Below are 21,059 nucleotides of genomic sequence, written 5' to 3' on the forward strand. Positions count from 1 at the left end.
TTTTAAATCACAAACCTGGCAGTCCCTTCTTTTGTTTAAAACACTTTAAGGAATTGTTTATATTACAGACTCTACAAGAAGATCCTTTCCCAACTACAGATTTAATAAATTGATCCTACAGTCAGAAGTGAATTGGGTTCAAATCCTAACACTACCATTTAATAAGCTAAGCAAATTAGCTAACTTTTTTTGGCCTTATCTGAAAAATAGGTTGAGTCATAATGAAGAATAAACGCAATAAATTTGAATGCTTAGCTTAGTGTTCTGTACATAGAACTGTTTCAATAAATATTAGTTATTGCTCTTTATTATTATTATTATTATAGAATTTGGGCAGCTTGGGTGGCTCAGCGGTTTAGCGCTGCCTTTGGCTCAGAGCCTGATCCTGGAGACCCCGAATCGAGTCCCATGTCAGGCTCCTTGCATGGGGCCTGCTTCTCCTTCTCCCTCTGCCTGTGTCTTTGCCTCTCTCTCTCTCTCTCTCTCTCTCCCTCTCTCTCTCTCTCTCTCTTTCTCTGTGTCTCTCATGAATAAATAAATAAAATCTTAAAAAATTTAAATTCATAAGTATACATACATGGTTCCTGCCTGGTGTTCATCTTTTGCCTTTTATTCCACCTACCCTTCCCATCTTGAAACATAGGTAAACACTCTTCACTCCAGCCTAAAAGTCAATTTCAGCCTCAAATATACCAGGATTTTTCATGCCTGGGTCTTCATATGGGCTGTGCTCTTTGCCTGGATTGCTACCCTGCCCATTGTTCTGCTCCTTCCTTACATCCCTCCAAGACTCAACTCTTATATCTTGTGTGTCTTGGAGTTTTCAAGGTGTCTCAGCTAGAGACATTTATTGTACTCTACCACTCATCTGCTTCTTTAAATCATAAGCTCTTTGAGGGCAAGGACTCTTCTTTTTGCTGTGGTCAGCGTAATGCTAGGAGCATTGTTACCACTCAATAAATGTTGAAAGAATGAATACTCGAATGAATTCTTAGGCCTGCTTTGCAACCCAGTACAGGCAGCCATCTTCATTTCATAACTGAATTTTAACTGTTTTTCATCTAGTAGACACAAGGACAACCGCACCTTACTAAATTTTTTGTTTCCCTCTTGAGTAGCATGGAAATTGGGCATTTCGCTTGATTCATGGATGCCATCTGGTGGAGGAAAGGGTTACTACAGATTCATGCTTAACCAAAACCATATGGAAGTGAAAATGATTAGTGTTCATTAATATGGAAGTTTCCACTGTTTTACAGTGGTTTCCAGAAGCATAGTCAGGAAAAACTCCCTAATCATTGTTCTTTCTTTCAGGTACATTTGGTTTCTTAGTATTTTAGGAAGTTGGTCAATTATGAGTAATGTTTTCAAACATTACTTTGGCTAGTCAGATTATATAACTATTGTTTACCTATTCCAGTGTGTGATAGAATAAAACTGGAAAACTTTATAATGCTTGTTTATAAAGATATTTAAATTCTGTGAAGTTAGGAACTTTCCAGACCCCAATTTCTAATTGCTTTAGCTCATATAGAAAATAGTGAAAACCAGTGGTAGAGATCTAAGAGCAAATGGGCCATCCAGTATATACAACTCTAACTTCTTAGATTGCATATGAATTTTTATAATAAAATGGAAAAGAATCTGTGTAATAACTTAAGTGAGGTAAGGTCATCTGATCATTTGAAAGTTAGATATTGAATTTTTAAAATGTTTCTGTGACACTTAGGTCTTTTGATTCTTTCATTCCCCAAGTATTTATGAGCCTAAAAAGTACCCAATGCCTGATATTGTACAAAGTGCTAAAGAACCAGAGATGAAAAACATAGTTCTAATTTTTGCCCAAACAGTGAATATTTAGGTAAGAATGGAAAGCTAAATAACTTTTCATAAGACAGATCATACCAACTCCATTTAGATTTTCATGAGTTCCTTATATTCATTGACCCATCCATGTGCATCATAAACATCATAGGTATAAAGTTACCAGTTTTACTCATGTCATTTTGATGGGTTTTCTTAGTGTACGTGAATTTAAAGGGAAATTCTTTACAATTTTTAATAGAAAGTAGATATGCATCAATATTCACATTTTTTACTTAAATTCCACCTCTCTGAAGGCTGGACTCCCTTCCACCCACACCATTTCAACTACTTGGAGCACCGTAATGAACCAGGCAGTAAACAAAAAAAGGACTAAGGAGAAGATAATCATAAAGCCCATGCATATTTCTCCAATAAGAAGGTTAAACATTTTCCAAGTCTTTAGGCTAGATAATTATGCAATAAAGTAGCCGCTTACATGCAGGATTATCCACCTATGGAGAGGGAAGAGAACCAAGAGCCAATCAGGGTGCTTGAGTGTGAGAACCAACTTCATGTGCAGGAGAAATGAGTGTCTCCACATTCCTTCATGTTCCAAAGATGGCCTTAAGGCATCAAAAAATGCTAGATTTTCCTCTGTGTATTCTCATTGAAAAACTGTGGAAGTGTGTGTTTCACTTTAGAAACATTTCCATCAAAAGAGGTTAAAATAATTTTTCATTATTTAGAATAGTAGAGTTAAATGGGACATTCACTTATGTGGAACTCTTCATTCCCTGATGATACTTGTTAAATGAGGTATTACAGAATTGAGCTATCATTTATAGAACTCTCACTTGAAAAATTACATAGGACACACATATATCCAAATCTAATTTTCTCTTTAACTGAAGAACTGGAATGGACTCTGAGAATTTACCTAGTTCTTGGGAAGGATGCCATTAAAATATTAGATCAAAACATGTTATATATAAAATTTTGTTTTGTACAGGTCTTGAAGGAAAGATTTCAAAACAAACTGGCAACTCACTTAATGTTAATATCTATTCAAAGCCAAATGGCCTGCTACCTGTCTTCTCAAGTTCTATTAACCTTCACTATTTAATTGCCTGAATGTAGATATATGATTTGTGTTAGGAAAGAAAGCTTGGTTTGTTGAGTGTGTCTCATAGGTCATATTGACTTATTTAATGACCTCTTCCATCCTAGGGCATTTAGATCAACATAATATGTTTTGAAGAAGAATCTTAGGTACTATCTTGTGGAATAAAAGGAAGACATAGATGACAAAGTTTATACTTTTTTCTAGTCTGACAATTTCCATGCTGATTTATGACATTTGGAAATTGCTTGTTGCAACAATAAATCTTTAGGTGGATTTCCCTTGGATTTGGACTATCTGGGTACAGGACATAAAGATAGGACACTGCACCATAGCAAATGGTTTTTGCTTGCCGTTTCATAGACACCAGCCGTTACTAAGGAATTCATTATTTTCTAAGGTTGAAGCAGCTGTGGATTACTATAATTATGAATTTATTATGTCCCTGCCAATCTACTATGAATCCTAATTCAAACTTTACCTGTCTCTTTGGAACCTTGTTAATTTTCTTGTGATAATGTGGTTCCTGATAAATGACAGTCATGAGAATCCAAAGTTGCTCAAGTTAGTTTTTTTTATGGTGCATCACCAGTTGTCCATTGTTTCTAGAATGCCTAATGACCTTTTCATTTTTAATGTTATATCAAGTTAAAGCAGCTACTCTTTATAATGCCTGTCTGCATTTTTATCCATCCATTTCCTCTGAGGGTTGCTACAAAGCTGCTGTTCCTGCTGACTTCTTAGGTTATATGGTCAAGTGGAAAGCAATAGAATGAGAAATCTCTCGAGGATGTTAGATATTTTAAATCACTTTGTTGGGTTCACATAGTAAATTCTATGTTCTTAACATTTTAAAACTGATCTAGTTCTAAAATGAACTGATTTAAAAATTGTTTTGTGATTACCTCTTTAGTCATTTCTTTAGCCAGGCTTTGAGCTATTTCTAGGTGATGAATCCATATACCTTATTTGTATACAGCTAGAATGCCACACTCTTCAATATATGAAGGCAAATAATAAATGTGAGCTCAACAACATCAATAATATAAATACATATACATAATGTGTATACACGCATACACACATCTGCTTATTTTGCTCTAATTTGGCTATTCATCTACAACAGGGTCTGACAAACCTTTTTCTGTAAGGAGCCATATAATAAATGTTTTTAGGCTTTGTTTGTCATATGTACTCTGTTTTAACTGTTCAACTCTGCCATTGAAATTGGAAGCAGCCATAGACAATATGTAAACAATTGGTTGGGGCTGTGTCCCAGTAAAATTGTATTTACAAAAACAGGTGTTTGGGCCATAGTTTGCCACCCTGGATTTAGACCCAAGCTCATAAACAGGTTTCATCTCTTGTGCTACTTTTGGTTGGCGGCTGCCTGGAATACAGTATTGAGGGGGATTCTCAATATGGGTCTGTGTTCAATGTTGGATAATTCTTTATTTGAATAATAATGAATAACGATGTCTGCCCTAAGCATTATTTTGGTCCTTTCTAGAATTTGTTCAAAGGGCACTGTGACTTGTACCGATGGTTGCCTTTATTTCTTTTCTTTGGGTGCTAGGGAACCCAATCGGTTTTTAATTCATCTTTAACAAACAAACAATCTGAAGGCATATATTTTGTGTCTCATGTTCATCCCTGGATTCATCTAAGTTTTACTATCTTATTTTTTTTTTTAGCCCCAAATTCCTAAAACTTGCCCACACAGAATACTTACGAAACTCTAGATTTTGTTGAAGAGCAAAGGACTATGAGAGGTCCTTTGCAGGGGCACATCTGCAAAACATTGACAATCCTATCTACCTTTTGGGGTTGTTGTGTGGTTTAAATGAAGTTATTTATATAAAGTACCAAGATTAGTACCCAGCTCACAATAAGAACTCTGTAAATGGTAGCTGTCAAATATATGCATGCGAAAAAGCTGGGCTAGCCCAACCAGAAGGGTAAATTACATTTCTTATGATTCTCTAGCTGTCCTCCCAGGTAGGTGGGAAAAACCCTGGAGATGTCTCAATTACTCAGATTTTATCTTTCTGAACTAAGTCACTCCCAGGGGAGAAATACTAAGCTATAGTTATAGTATCCATTTGAGTCTTTTATTCTACTCTTTTCTTTGTGGGGAACTTTCTGCATGGAATAGGACCATGTTATCCACATAGAAGGATCATGAAGTGGCAAGACCATTGGGCTTCTTTCTTACCTTGCTGAGGCAACTTCCATACATTTCTTACAAGAGGTTTAGTTTTATTTATATCATTTTGGTTTTATTCCTCTGACTTTTGGGGCAAGAATTTTACAAGTTGTGATGAATGATTCCAAGATAGTTTATACTTATTAGTCAATGCTATTTTAGTTCATAGTTACCTTTATAAATGAACATCTTCAAATAAATAAATAAATAAATAAATAAATAAATAAAATGAACATCTTCTCTGACTTAAAGAAAAAAAAAAGAATAGTATAAGACCCCTAGAAGTGTGATGGCATTTATTTATGTATGTGTTTGCAAAAAGGTCAAAATCTGGTGTAAATTCAACACTTGAGAGTGATGTGGAAGGAGAGTGAAGGCTCTTCCAGTTGTGTATACTAAACAAAGTTAGGCAACAGTGTGAAGACTAGGTGAGCAAGATAAAAAATTAAAAATACACGAGGCATTACCTGGGGAGCTCAAGAGCTTGTGGGGCCTATTGTTGTTCTTAACTTCTTTATAAGGAACCCATGTTAATGAAAAGAAATTCAGAAGCAAACCCCCACAACAATAGAAAGTTATTTTTGGTTTTATTTGGGCAAGTGTAGTGTATATCGCTCCCCTGCATATATGCTCTTCAAAGGACTCAGTGGCCCATATGTAACACCTCAGAGTACAAGCCCATCTTGAAGCCTTCCCTCCTATAAAATTGCAACTTTTATTCATTTATGGCTCTCATTGACCACATTTTAGAAAATCCATATCAATAAAATAGGCCCTTTTTACTGCCTGTATTGACCTCTTCTTAGCTCTTAACTCCTTTATCCCTTTACCTGTGCACCTTAGTGTTCAGATCTCTGCTCAAGCATTATTCTCTCAGGGAAGCCTCCTTTCTCCCCACCGGGTTGTTCAAGTTTGCTATATCCCTCAAAACACCTTATTCCTCTCCTTAGAGCACTTCTGTTTATATTTATACACTTACTTAAGAGACTACATACATATTTTGTTAGTTTTTGTCTCCCCACCATGAGAGCAGAGACATGTCTACCTTTGCCCACCATTTATTCCTAGCAACCAGCACAGTGCCTGGCACATAGGAGGCAATAAATATGAATTGAGAGGATGTAGTTCTAGCCCATGACTGCGTGCCTGCTCATCCAGCCCTTGTTGTTTGGGGTTGAAGTAGGACTGGGGAAAGGATGTATTTTTCTCTGCAAGGTCCGTGAACTATTTGCCCATTCACATTTTAAAATGTGTCATTTTATATTTACATAAGCAGGTGCATTCACTGCTAAATTATAGCTTTGCCACGCAATTAGGTATCCCATTTTCCTCTTGCTAAAATAAGATACCCTTTCAAACTCTGTATGCAAAGTTATGCAACACTGCTGGTGAGGCTGATTTGCTTTCCTTTCTGCCACGTTTTGTTGCCACTCTCCAGGCTTCAAAATTCCACTGGCAGTTCCTGGCAGAGGTCAAGACAGTGTTCTAACCATGCCTGGGCATGGTCAAAAGGCTATCACTGTGTTTTCAAGGTGCTTTGCCACAGGTCATTTTGTGGCCTGTTTCACACAGCTTGCTGAGACTTGCTTGATTGCGCACAAGCTGTTGGAAAAAGGGTTCCGGGTGCTCCTGGCATCAGAAGTACTCAAGGTCAGTTAGCTTGCTTTAGGGAGGGCTCAGCCTTTGAGAGGCTGAACAGATTGGCAATTTTATACAATAAAAAAGGCCTGTGGCAAGGAGGGTAGACAGGCCGTGTGGGAATGTCACTGCATACAGTCAAGGTTTTTACAAGAATTAAAAATATTTACTTGCCAAATTGAGTCCTGGGGGATGCAGCAGGGCTGTTATTGTGGAGGGTCTGATATAGCTTTGGATATACATCAGAATTTGTTGTATAGCTTTACAAAAATATGCATTCATGCCTACACCTTATAAGATCAGAACTCTTAAGGGGTAGAAACTGGTAGGTTTCACGCTTTAGTGAGCTTGTAAAAACATAGCCAAGTTTAAAAAACAGATTTTAGAGTCCCACCCGAAATATCTTGATTTACTAAATATGGAGCAGAACCCACAGTCTGCATTCTTTAATTTTTATTTATTTATTTATTTTTATGATAGTTGCAGAGAGAGAGAGAGAGAGAGAGAGGCAGAGACATAGGCAGAGGGAGAAGCAGGCTCCATGCACTGGGAGCCTGACGTGGGACTCGATCTCGGGTCTCCAGGATCGTGCCCTGGGCCAAAGGCAGGCGCTAAACCGCTGCGCCACCCAGGGATCCCCATAGTCTGCATTTTTAAGAAGACATCCCCTGCTCCCATCCCAGGTGGTTCAGAAGCAGTTGATCCTAGTAATACCCCTGAGAAACACTGATCAGGTCCATCCACCAAATTTTATAGAGAAAACTAAAGCCCTGTTCCTAGTGTCCTTTCCATGACTGGATCTAATACAGCTTCCCTGAGACCTGGTTCATGAACTTCATACTCGGGTTCCTAAAATGAGACACTACACACACACACACACACACACACACGCACGCACGCACGTACATATACATAGAGATATGTGTACACATGTGTAACACATACGTACATGAGTCATACACACATACATACATAGAGATGTGTGTACATATACATATATGTAGCATACATACACGAGTCTTTTTATACATATATACATTTGAGTCTTTTTTGCTTTTGTATATTTTTATTTCTTCTTGTCATCTGTATATGTATGTATGCATAGTGTGTGTGTGTGTGTGTGTGTGTATTTCTGGGAAGAGATCCATTGCTCTCCTCAGATTTTCATTTACATTCAAAATTATACAAAAACAATAAGAAACACTAAGTTTGAGATATAATAGGGGCTGGCTGTGTACAAACTAGCAGTCCTGTTTCCTGTTGTATTAAATAAAATTTAGTGCTCAAAAACTGTAAACTAGTATGACATTTATATAAATGGCAGAAGAGTGGGAAATGTCAGAGTGATAGAAGAAAACACAATGGGCCTGGTCCTTTTATCTTTTATGTGTGTGATCATATAGAATTAACATTCATAGAGCATTAAGCTTAGTTTTCAAGTACACCCTCTCCACCCTTTTCTCCCAGCATGCCATCAAACTGAGTTTGATGTTAGGGAAACCCATATATATGAAAAACATGCTTGCCCCACCTGTTAGTTGTTCATAAATTCGTGAGGAGGAAAATAGGTGACTGGAGAGACAGTGCAAGTGGTTGAGAGCTGTGACAGAGGTCCCAACAAAGGATGGTGCTGTGGCAGTACAGGTGAGGAAAACAATAGTTTTTGTTCTGGAAGACTAGTTTTGCAACCTAAGTATGACTCCTATCTGCGCAGGAGAAGTTTTAGAACCATGTGCATGCAGTAGATACTACCGAATGCATTTCTTTACTTCCCTAAGTGTGAGATGCAACAGATTAAGGTTGGGGGTGGGGGCAGGTGTTATTTATTTATTTATTTATTTATTTATTTATTTATTTATTTATTTTTAAGATTTTTACTTATTTATTTGACAGAGGAAGAGCAAGTGAGCACAAGCAGGGGGAACAGCAGAGGGAGAGAGAGAAAAACAGACTCCCCCACTGAGCGGGGGAGCCCCACATGGGGCTCAATACCAGGACCCTGGGATCATGACCTGAGCTGAGGGCAGATATTTAACCAACTGAGCCACCCAGGTGCCCCAGGTTTGGGTTTTTGTTTGTTTGTTAGGTTAGCCCCAAAAAAGTTTTGATGGTGGGCCTTGCAAGTGGAGTCAGAGATGGAGAAGAGTAAATTAAACATTAAGATAATGCAGATTTTTGTGTTTTCCTCCATGCAGAGTTAAATTTCAGAGTAAAAATGTTTGTCTGTCCTGACCTTTACTTTCCCACTTTATGTCTCATTCACAGGAATTTCTCTGGGTGCTTTACTGCTGCTCACTTTACATACCTATATGTAAAAAATGGTTCATTTTGTCCATGTTAAGACTGAACATTTCTTAGTGTATTACTCCTTCAGATATTTGCCTTTTGATGGGTGGAGAACTAGCAATAAACCAGTTAGCGAAAAAGCAAAAACAAAAACAAAAAACCAGTCATCGAAAGTTCTATGCAGAAAATAGAACAGTAGAATGAGATAGCTCCTAGTTTCCTGAACAGAAAGATGGATGCTTCTCAACATTTCCAAGGCACATACAAGGAGCTTAAATCTAATACTGGCTTTGAAGGCATTTTTTTAAAGTCATATCAGGCTGGAGACATCAGCACAATTGGCATTGGCTTTGGACTTCCCACCACCCTGACCATACCTGCTCTTTGGAGGTGATCCCCAAAGAGCCTGACAGGCAGCCGTGAAGCAGAAGCCAAGTGAGGCCCAAGAGGGGTTCTCTGGCTCTAACTGCCAGCCAAGGAACATTTTGTCTGACTGTGTTTTGGCTGCCTCCCTGGGGGATTGCTCTATTGTTATAGTTACGGAGTTCTTTTTGATTAATAACTCGTGAGTGTTTTATAATTCATTTATAACAGTTGGTCCCATTAGCTTCCTGAATCAACAAGGGGATTTTCAGTTAGCATTCTGCATGGAACTTTCTAGAACACGTTTGGCTAGCACCTAGGGAAATTAGTATTTCCCCAAGCCCAAGATTCAGAAATGGAAGGGAATTTTTATCAGTAATTAACCATAATTTTCTTTGAAATATACAACATTTTTCTCTCTGTAAACAAACATTACCTTGCTTTTTTCTTCTATAGATCTCAAGTGTACAGAATGTGAAACAGTTCCTTACTTCTTTCTATATTTGCTGAAATGATAGGAACTCACCTATCACAAAAATTTAACAAGACTTCTTTGGTGGAGTGCTGCTTGTTTTCTCAACAGATTTATGAAAAAGTCTGCTTGTTGGCTGTTCTTATGTTACCATCTCTCAGGAGAACACTGCTGCATATGTGTGCTTTGAGAAAAAAATTAAAAGAAGGACCATGGCCTTTATGTAGTCTAATCCCCTCTGACTCTCTAGACTGTGTGTGTTAACTAAGGGGCAGAGGTTTCCTAATCATCCTTCTGATAGTAGGGAAATAACTTCACCTTTTTTTTTTTCAGACTGTAAATAGATGAACCTTTTAATCCCTTGGAGTTTGAATGTAGATTTGACCAAAGTGTAGGATTAGGAAAATAGACCATGCAGCTAAACAATATTTGATACCTTAGTTAATGATATCTTACTGTGATTCAAGAATAGGGATCTAGAAAAAGAAGGTAATTTGGTTTTTATATACATAAAAAACAACCATCTGCAGTCTGGGAAGCTGTCATTCAGGGAGTGGAATAGTGAAATTTGAGTTATATTTTCATACTCTGATATGCTTGGCGCTACCACGTGAATAAGGCCTCAGATCAAATATGGATCAGATGACTGATAAAGTTATTAACGGTTTGTCACTTGAAGAATCCCAGGCAAATCATCCTGAATAATCTATAACTTAGCAGTCAGCACCTTTATGATTAAACTAAATGAAAACTTCAATCTCCATATTAAGTAGGTAATAGGATTTCAGCTCCCTCCCTTGGTGAGTGCTATGCCCTCTGTGGTGGTCATTTTGTCACATGCCTAACATTTGCACATCCCCAGCGTAGGTTCTCCAGAGCAATCTCAAATCTCCATAATAACCCAAGGATTTCATTTCTATACTTCAAGCATTAGCCTGGAACTTTTTCCTGAGGCCTTCTCTGTTGGAGGAATCAAATTCACCTTCTTGAGCCGGAATTATGAATTCAGGAGTGCAAGATGGTCCTCTCTGGGATGCTTTTCTTATTTAAATAACCATCTTCCAGGTTCAAAGAGGCAGAGACTAAAAATGGCAAGAAATGAGGCTCTTGGCAGGTGTGCGAGAGAGGAACAACTCTCTTGCCTTATGTCCTCTTTCTTGTGAGCAAGGGCATTCACTCTGACTTGGTTTTTAAGCGCCTGGAGCCAAAGAGCAGTTGTCAAAAGTTAATGATATGTTACCCGAAGAAAGATGGATTCCAAGGTGGACCTAAGTAAATTAATGTGTGATCTGTGTGCTGGCTGCTGCCAAATCAGCACAGGCACATTCACGTCTCTTCAAGGGCAGGCAATCCTTGTCTGCAATAAAAATATTCCTCATTCCCTTCTCTCTTCTATCTTCCCGTGGCACGAATTATGAAGGATCTCCTTTACGGTCTCTCCTTTATCTTGTGAATACCTAGCTATCATTCCTTGGCCACCATTTCCCAAAATTCAGCTTTTCTCTCTACTCAGTACTTGCAGAATTAATTTTCCATCTTAACTCCCTCATATGTCTTTGTCAGCACCAAAGTCCACTTCTCACCTAAAGGCTCACTGGTCAGATGCCAGATCCAGCACCTGTATACAAGATCACTGTTACCTGTGGGTAACATGGGTCCAAGGATCAGCCCTTTTAGTCTCTTCTGATCCAGTTTTAAAAGCCTGTGTTCATTCATAATGAACACTTATCCAAAGCAGTAGCCCTCTGTGTTCCAAATGAGGCATATATGTGGCATAAATATAAACTGAACTATACTCCATCTTATTTGCCCCATTCATGTCAATGGAGGATTTCTTTTAGCCAAATTACAATTGTTATGTGTGTGTGCATGTGCACGCTTGCATTAAGGATAACAAAAGGAGAATGGTAAATTTATAAAGTCAGAGAATTTGAAAGATATTAAAATTCTGAAACTTCTTTTTATCTTGGCAAAGCATACTCCAGCCCATCCTTGAGGCAAAAGTGGCTATGTCTTTTTAAGATGCATTTTCAGATTCTGTAATCTGAGGATCTCGTTTGTTAATTTTTCAACATTGCTTTGAAATTGGGTCTTTACATCAGGGCTTTATGACAAAGATCATTACAAACTTAATGATAAAGGCTGTTCTTTGGAGGGGGCACTTGACTGGCTCAGTAGGTGGAGGATGTGACTCTTGATCTAGTCAGGATTGTGAGTTAAGGCCCCACGTTGGGTGTAGAGATTACTTAAAAAATAAGATATTTAAAAAATCCATTCCTTGGTTTCAAAAATATCTTCTAAGTAAGAATTTATTGAGTTTAGAGGGAGCTTTCTTTTTTTTGAATACCATACCTAAAATTTTTAAATATACAATTACATGTGATAAACTAAGTCTGAGAATTGGTAATAAGATAGAATATTTGATTAGAAAGGAAAAGGCAAAAATTCAAAACTCCCAAAGCTATGAAGTATGCAGTATTAAATAAAAATTGTAAAGTACACTTTCATCAATGATATCAGAAGCCTGAATCTGTCAAAATTCAAAATGGATAGTAACTTGAACTCTGCAAATTCTCTGAGAAAAATACTATAAGTGACTTGAACATAGGTCTAATTTGCTTGCAATCTTTCTCTAATGGGGGCTGTATTAGAATTTAATTCAATATCATCTAGTATCTTTTCTTGAAAATAGCTTTTGCCTCCCTAGAACTTGTAACCAAAGTTATTCGTCTGGTATTTTTCTTTAGAATTCTATTTAAAAAATCTAATACTTTCTCCTTGTGAGGTGGTGGTGGAGGTGGATACTCTTCAGGCTTATAGTTCAGTGTTCAAAAGTAAGTTTATTCTGTTTCACTTATTCAATTTTCCCATTTCCTCTCAATATCACTACCTCATCTTTAGTTTCCAATTTTGCAACATGGAAGCCATTTTACATGTTTTTATTCCCATCTATTACCAGGCTTGGTTCAAGTGCTCTTTTGTTCTCTTCTCAGGGGTTTTATCCCAGCTTGGGGCTGCTTTACCTTAAAAAGAAATGGCCACAGTATGCATCGCCTTCTTTTTTCAAAACTTGATCTTTTTCTCTTTTAGCTCACAAACGATTGGTGTTTCCTGCTCCACCACTCATTGCAGAGCCAGGGATAAATTACTTAACCTCTCTGAGTCTGTTTCCTCATCTGTAGAAACCTATCAGGGTTATTGTGAGGATTAAATAAGGGAATATTTATTTATTTATGATAGTCACAGAGAGATAGAGAGAGGCAGAGACACAGGCAGAGGGAGAAGCAGGCTCCATGCACAGGGAGCCCGACGTGGGATTCGATCCCGGGTCTCCAGGATCGCGCCCTGGGCCAAAGGCAAGCGCCAAACCACTGCGCCACCCAGGGATCCCGAGATTGTCCAATTTATACAACCACAATATAGAAGGCCAGTTTTCCTTTCCTTCAGACTTCTTACTTATCTCTTTAATTTTATTCAATTGCATTTTATTTCTAATTAATTAATTTTTTAGAGAGAGAAAGAGCAGGAGAGAAGGGGGCAGGGGGAGACACACACACACACACACACAGAGAGAGAGAGACTCTTAGCAGACTCCACACCCAATGAGGAGCCTGACATGTGGCTCAGTCTCACAACCCTAAGATCATGACCTGAGCTGAAATGAAGAGTTGCATGCTTAACTGACTGAGCCACCCAGGCGCCCCCCTCAAGTCCATTTTAAACTCAGTTCCAGCCACAATCTTTCTCAAACAAGATGTGATCATTTATTTCACTCTAAGATGTTCAGTATTTCCTGTTACTAACTGCTACAAATCAAAACACCCTGGTTTAACAGTGAATTAAAACTTCTCCAACTGCTGAGCTCTTTTTTACCTTAGTTTTTACCAACTCCATTTCTTAATATTTCTTCCTATGAACTCACATTCACTACTTTCTAGATTGCTTTTCTTTCCTCCAATAAAAGTGCCTCTTACCTCAACAATGATCTTTAAACTCCAGTGATTTCCTGATTCTTTTCTTGGCCCTGCTCCTTAATTTTTCTCCCTAGAGGCCATTCAGCACTTAATATGGCTCATATATTAAATAAATATGTTAATTTATCTTGAGAGTCATGGGTTTTTTTTTTTTTTTACTGCTTTGTGAAGTGTGTTTTTCCAGTATTTCATGTGTGTTTTATTTGCACATTAAGCTTGCAGGTACCTTTATGGCAGAAGTTTGTTCTCCCAGCAGCAGGGCTGATGCACTTTACTCGGCAGACACTCAATATGTTGGAATTGGCTGGCTGACAGGTTTTTAAGATGAATTGTGAAGCATTTAGGTATCTTTTAAAATACTTTGCACCCTCCCCCATTCTTTCATATATATTGATTATTTCTTAAAGAACAAACCACTGTAATAGTACATAGTTTTTTAGCCTAATGACCAGTATCAGCATTCTACCTACTAGGTTCCCAAATTTAGGCCCTTAGTCATTCTGCTTTTCTTTTATCTTTGTGAGTGTTTTGTTTTGTTTTGTTTTGTTTTTGTTTTGTTTTTTTTTTACAGGGTCTGCTCTGGCCCTTTACTGTCTTACAGACTGAAGTTTGCATGTATACAACTTCCGTAAGAAGATACATTGGCTGGGCACATTCTGTGTCCTACCTCACAAGCTTTTAGTTCATCTTTCCGGCTGTTAACCATTTTCTCATGTGTAACCTGGGGAGCCGAGGAACTCCATATCTTCCACTTTCTGCCCTGAGGCTTCTCTGCCACCAGCTGGACAGGCACAAACTTGAGCTTATAGGCAGAGTGAACCTCTGCAAGGCAGCCCTTAACTGAGGGGCCCCATTGGGAAGTACAGTCTGCATGACACCTCACAGGGTCCCTAAGTAGAAGCAAGCTCATTGTCCAATGAATTGAAACAGATAAGGATGGAGAAGATCAAACAGGTATGAAGATGACATTAAATATAGCTTTGTATGTGAAGTACATAATTTGCTATTTTGGCATATAAATAATGATTTGGGTTTAAGCTGCTTACTTTCCTAAAATAATGGCATCAATGATAATTAAAAAGTAAGTGTAGTACCATTTGCTGGTGGAAGATGACTCCCAGGCTCTATCTGGAATCATGAAAGCAAGTTTGGAATGTAGGCAAAGAATTATGAGCTGTCCGAAGATTTTCTCCAAAGGCTATCTCAAAGTACCTGATTCTTGGATGTAGTCAAGATATTAAATTTCTTTGGTGCAAAGCACTGAAGCAGATATTGGGGGAATTCAAGGATGTATAAGATATAGTTCTTATGTCAGCCAAACTGGAGAATTAAAATACTTACCCCTATACAAATACCTGTATAAATACTTGAAAGGCTGTTGGTTGTTGTTAGGTGTGTTCACTAACAGAATTTGTAGCATTTGAGCCAAACCTTCAAGGATGTGAAGGACTGGCCCAAACCAGGAAGTTGTGTACTTTCATTGAAAGTTACTCTGGGGCAGCCCGGGTGCCCAGCGGTTCAGCGGTTTAGCACCGCCTTCAGCCCAGGGCGTGATCCTGGGGCCCTGGGATCGAGTCCCACGTCGGGCTTCCTGCATGGAGCCTACTTCTCCCTCTGCCTGTGTCTCTTGCCGCCCCCCACCTCTCTCATGAATAAATAAATAAAATTTAAAAAAGGAACATACAGAATGGTAATGGCATAAATTGTTGAAAAGTATAAAGTACCACACAAATGCAAGATATTGATAATGGTAATAATATTATTGTTTCTGAATTGGTTAATTATAAGAACATGCAATTTAGGATTTAAGCTTCCAGTAGCACTTTTCATTGATTAAAGAATAGATAAGTAATCTTAAATTTTAATTTAATTTTTCACTTTTTTAGAATTCCAATGAAAATTTTAAATGTAAATTTTTCTTTGTATTATCTATCACTTGTAGAATAATTACAATCTCAGTTAATAAGATGACAGCCTGGTTTTGGATTAAGATATAATTGACATATTAGATTCAGGTGTACAACATAATGATTTGCTATTTGTATATGTTATGAAATGATCATCACAATAAGTCTGATTAACATCTGCCACCACACACAGTTACAAGTTCTTTTCTTATGATAAGAATCTTTAGGATCTGTTCTCTTAGCAACTTTCAAATATACAATACAGTATTATCAACTGTAGCCACTATGCAAAACATTATATCCCCAAGACTTATTTATTTTATAACTGGAAGTTTGTAACTTTTAACTTCACCTGTTTTATCCACCCCCATCCCACCAATCTGTTTTCAGCATCTATGAGTACAGTTTTCTTTTGTTTTGTTTTAGATTGCATATAAAGTGAGATCATATGGTAGTTGTATGACAGCCTCTTTTTAAACATAGGTTCAAGCTTGAACAAACATAAGTTTTTAACTGCCATTTGAATACATTTAGAACATTACCTTGGTATAAAGGTGATTTCTTGAAAGATCTTAACAGAATCTAGTATTTTGCTAGAGTTGCTTTCTTTCTTTTCCTCTTAAAAATCTTTCCCAACAGAAAGAACCCCATGCATGAAGTTATACTGTTTTAGAAATGAAATGTCAGGTTCCCTGGGTGGCTCAGTTGGTTAAGCATCCGACTCTTGTTTTTGGCTCAGGTCATGATCTCAGGGTTGTGAGATCAAGCCCATGACTGGCCTGGCACTCCAGTGCAAAATCTGCTTGTCCTTCTCCCTTTGCTCCTCCACCTATTCTCTCTCTCTCCCTCTCTCTCTCTCTCTCTCTCTCTCTCTAAAATAAATAAATGAAATCTTAAAAAAAAAGAAATGCAAAATATAACTCCTATATAGTAAAAAGATATAGACTCTGTCCAAAGACCTACATCATGATTTTAATTAGAAAAGTAAATCAGTAGATATAATCAGAAGGAAATGTATACTTTCAGTAATAGAGAGTATACCAATACCTATAAACTGTACATTTTAAATTACTTCTGGTACCTCATAGATTATCTCCAGGGGAAAAAAATTACAGACAGATGTTACACTGAATAGCAAGGTAGTATGAGTCTAAGAATAGTTATTCGACTGTGTGTCTCTTCCTTTTCCAGTGTCAGGAGAAAATTGTTATTAAATTCTAGAATTAAATATGCTGTGCTAATGTTCTGAGTCCATTTACATTTCATGGAATAATTTTATTTGTTCTGCACTAGCTGGCTGGCAAGGAAATTGAACAATGTTTGGTGATATTTTAAAATTGTAATTTCATCAACAACTGACTTATGAAATCTAAATGTAAATCTGGAAATAAAAAGTGTTGTGTGCTATATTTGACCACTCTGAGGACTGATCTATAACTTTTCCTCATCATTTCCCGGTAGGCCTTTCCTGGGAGGTCAATTGTCATTGTTCTGGCAAGCTTCTCTTCATCTTAAATTGTGCTAACATTTAAAAGGAAAACTCTGAAGGTCACAAAAAAACATTTTAAGATAATTCTTAGAAATTACAATAGTAAGAGCGCTGAAACAATACAGAAATGTGGGGAGTAAAAAGTGAGTATGTTCCGCAATTGGAATATAGCCCTCAATATCTTCTCCCACATGTATGATATTACAGAATAGCACATATACATATGTGTATGCTTTCCATGAAAAGGATATACTGTGACTGGTATTCTGTGACTTTGGTTTTTTTTTTTTTTAATTTTTTATTTATTTATTTATTTACGATAGTCATACAGAGAGAGAGAAAGGCAGAGACACAGGCAGAGGGAGAAGCAGGCTCCATGCACTGGGAGCCCTACGTGGGATTCGATCCCGGGTCTCCAGGATCACGCCCTGAGCCAAAGGCAGGCGCCAAACCGCTGTGCCACCCAGGGATCCCTTTTTTTTTTTTTTTTAATTTTTTTTTTTTTTTTTGTGACTTTGGTTTTTAATCTTAACAGTAATACCATGACATTCTTCCTTGCTGGTACCTATAGACCTATCTCATTTTTTTCCCAAGGGTTATAGAACATGCTGTTTGATAAATGAAAAAAAAAAACCCACAACAAACCCCTGTTGATGAGCTGTGCGTGTGTTTAACTCAAACTTGTCTTAAATTATGCAATTAATAGCTATATGGGATTTTTTTTAAATATTAAACTATGTGGAGGGGTCTTCTAGGCACTGCTAGGCAGTCCTTCTTAACAGTTTCTTTTATGTACATTTCCAAGTGGTTGTGAGTATAATTTTAAACAATAGATGTATGCCTTTATTTATTTTATCAACTTCAGACTTTATGCATGTGATGCAGGGCCATACTGCAAGGAGATGCCAAACTCTTGGCATTCTTAAAAGGGGTGTTTTAAGAATTTCAGAATTCCCCTGATTCATACATGCCTCTCTATCATTTAATTTCTCTCTTAAAGTTCTGTTTAACTTTTAGCTATGATTCTCAACTGAGAGGGAGAAGAGTATGCTTTCTCCAGCCCATCAGCAGAGCATATCAGAATCTTTGGGGAGGTCTTTTTCAAAGTACGCATGCTTTCCTTCCTACCTTAAATGGAAGCATGCTTACTTGGTTGAAAAATCACTGCATGTAATTTCAGAGGTTACTCATCTGGAGGCTTTTGGGCAGATTTTGTAGCAGAGAAAAAACAAGTTAAGAATGATGTGTGTGTGTGTGTGCGCGCATGTAAGAAATATATATATATATATATATATATATATATATATATATAAAGAAATATGAAATTTCTTATAGGAAATTAAGAAATTTCTTATTTCTTATATATTTATAAGAAATATATATATATATATACATATATATTTAAGTGGTAAACAGTTATTTTTTCAGGGTAAGGAGCATCATTGTCTTAGATCTCTTCATTCTCTGTTTATCCCATTATTCCATCATCAGCCCCAGCAGAGCACTCTCCTTTCTATTCACTTCATAAGAGTTCCTATGAAGCATTAATGAGCGTAGAACATCAAAACAGAGATGTGGATGTCATAGCATAGGTGGGCTCACTGCTGAGATGAGTGCCTAGCTTCTACATTCTAGACAAGGGCAAGTGAGATTTATATCCAATAAATAGGATAAAATTATGATCATGGAGCCTTCAGAGTTCAGTGGAATAGTTGAAACTGAGTATTAACTCGTTGTATGCCAAACCAAATCCATCATTTCTCATACCTTTAAACCTGGTGGAAAACTCATGCAGCTCTGTGAGTCTATTTGAATATCCATACTTAGTAGAGTGGACTCTAAAAATGACAACGACGAGGATATGCTTGTCCAAAGCATTGATTCCGCAGTGCTTTGAGTTTTCTCTACAGCACGTGAGGGGAAGGAAAAGCCTAAGATGAAAAATACTAATGGGTTTTCTATCTGTTTTAACTGCAGACTGCAGCTGAATATGTAAAATCAAGACTCCCAGAGGCTCTTAAACAGCATCTTCAGGACTACGAGAAGGACAAAGAAAATAGTGTTTTGTCTTACCAGACCATCCTTGAACAGCAGATTCTGTCAATTGACCGAGAAATGCTAGAAAAATTGACTGTATCCTATGATGAAGCAGGTATGTTTGTCTTTACACACACACACATACACTTTTTTTCTCCTTGCAGAAGTGTCTTTCTAGACTTTGGTTACAATTAGGCCCTTTTCTGAGGTAGAAGATGGAGGGCAGACTGGATTCAAAGTTATATAACATGGATTAACAGTAAGTTTTTTCTCTGCAGCTTTAGTATCAAAAATTTCATCAAGAGATTTCTAAAAATGGCTCTTAAATCAAATCCCTTTAAAATTTTTGCTCTTTTTTATATGGAATTTTTCTGGCCTTTCATGAACCATGTACTCTTATTGATTTAATCGTTTAAAGTGTCACTTCAGTTTTGGATACCAACTAAAAACTTTTACATCTGATAATCCCAGGATTGTTATTACTTCAAGTATTATTTTTTAATTTCAGAGATTTTTTTTCTTTTTCTAAAGAGGTACCTTTTTTCCCCTTGAAGTTTCAAGGTAAACTTCAATTTCTTTTCCTTTACCTCCTCTGATGAATTCCCACCCCTAATACCACATTGGAGGCTTTGGCTTACTACCTGCTTTAAGTTCATCCTATTTAAGGGAATTTCTTAATAAAGGCACAGACAGACTTCCTTGTAACACCATTTTAATTTAATATAAGGTCTGTCAGCTAAAGCCCAATTTTAATGAAACCAGTACACTATTACCTGGATTTTTAAATCTTTAATAAAATTACACTTAGGAGAAATACCCGGATTAAAATTGTCATTACTTGCCCCTTACTCCCCCTAAATGGAGGAAAATATAGGAAAATCGGTTGCTAATGGTCAAATGTTATAATATCAATCCCCATTTCAATATCAGGAACTTCTGTCTCTGGTTTCACAAGGAAGTTGTTACTTTGCATTTTATTTACTTCTTCATGATCTAAGCAGTCTCAGTGCTGACATTCTCAACATTTGATTACAAGCTTGAATAGCAAACAGAAGAGCAAATATAAAAAGCAAACATTATGCTACCTATGTCTAAGCACTACAGGAATTTTCGAGTTGCCAATCTGCTGCCATTTACATTTTGCCCTCTAAACCCTTTACATCCCTGTTAGAATCTACATTTCTAGCCCAAGACATCTCTACTCTCTTTCTCTTTTGCTTATTAATTTTCCAGACACATTGGCTTTCCTCTGCCTGTTGGGTGGTTGGTTATTTGATCTCTGTATTTGTCTTGTTTTTAACATTCTTTTCTTTGGACTTCACATTTGTCTCCTCTCTCATCCCTAATGAAATAAAGTAAGGCTATGATCAGCCCAATCAAAATAATATAAATATTCATAGAATCCCAGAGATCATAGAACTCGTAGCCCACCCACTTCCTGTTCCCATAACCATTTTATGCTGAGAAAGCTGGGACCCACAGACCTGCCTGAAATCACATACTTAGATGTAGAGCTGGGACTCCAGCCTCCTAATTACTAATCAAGCTGGGCTTTCACCGCACTCAGACAGGTTCTCATTCCCTCAGAAGGCATTTGTGGAATGCATAGCAATATCCTAGGTAGTTGGAAGAAAGAGGAAAGAGTGTTGAAAAGAGGGGGAGGAATCTGAGATGCAGAAAATACAAATCTTGCTTAAAGTCTAGCTGGGGAGCTGAAACATCTGTGTATGACTTCTGGAAAACAATGCCTGAGGCTCCATA

At 37.3% G+C, this 21,059-nt stretch overlaps 1 protein-coding gene across 1 annotated transcript in view; it reads left to right on the plus strand.

The window, feature by feature from the left end:
- The window catches only part of PPM1L (protein phosphatase, Mg2+/Mn2+ dependent 1L), a 296,832-nt gene that overhangs the window by 172,384 nt on the left and 103,389 nt on the right, over positions 1 to 21,059 (plus strand). The window contains exon 2 of the mRNA XM_055308226.1: positions 19,239 to 19,413. Coding sequence (XP_055164201.1) covers positions 19,239 to 19,413 — 175 coding nt within the window. The remainder of the gene's footprint in view (positions 1 to 19,238; positions 19,414 to 21,059) is intronic.

The sequence above is a fragment of the Nyctereutes procyonoides genome, unplaced genomic scaffold, assembly GCF_905146905.1.
Source record: "Nyctereutes procyonoides isolate TBG_1078 unplaced genomic scaffold, NYPRO_anot_genome, whole genome shotgun sequence".
Classification (NCBI taxonomy): Eukaryota; Metazoa; Chordata; class Mammalia; order Carnivora; family Canidae; genus Nyctereutes; species Nyctereutes procyonoides.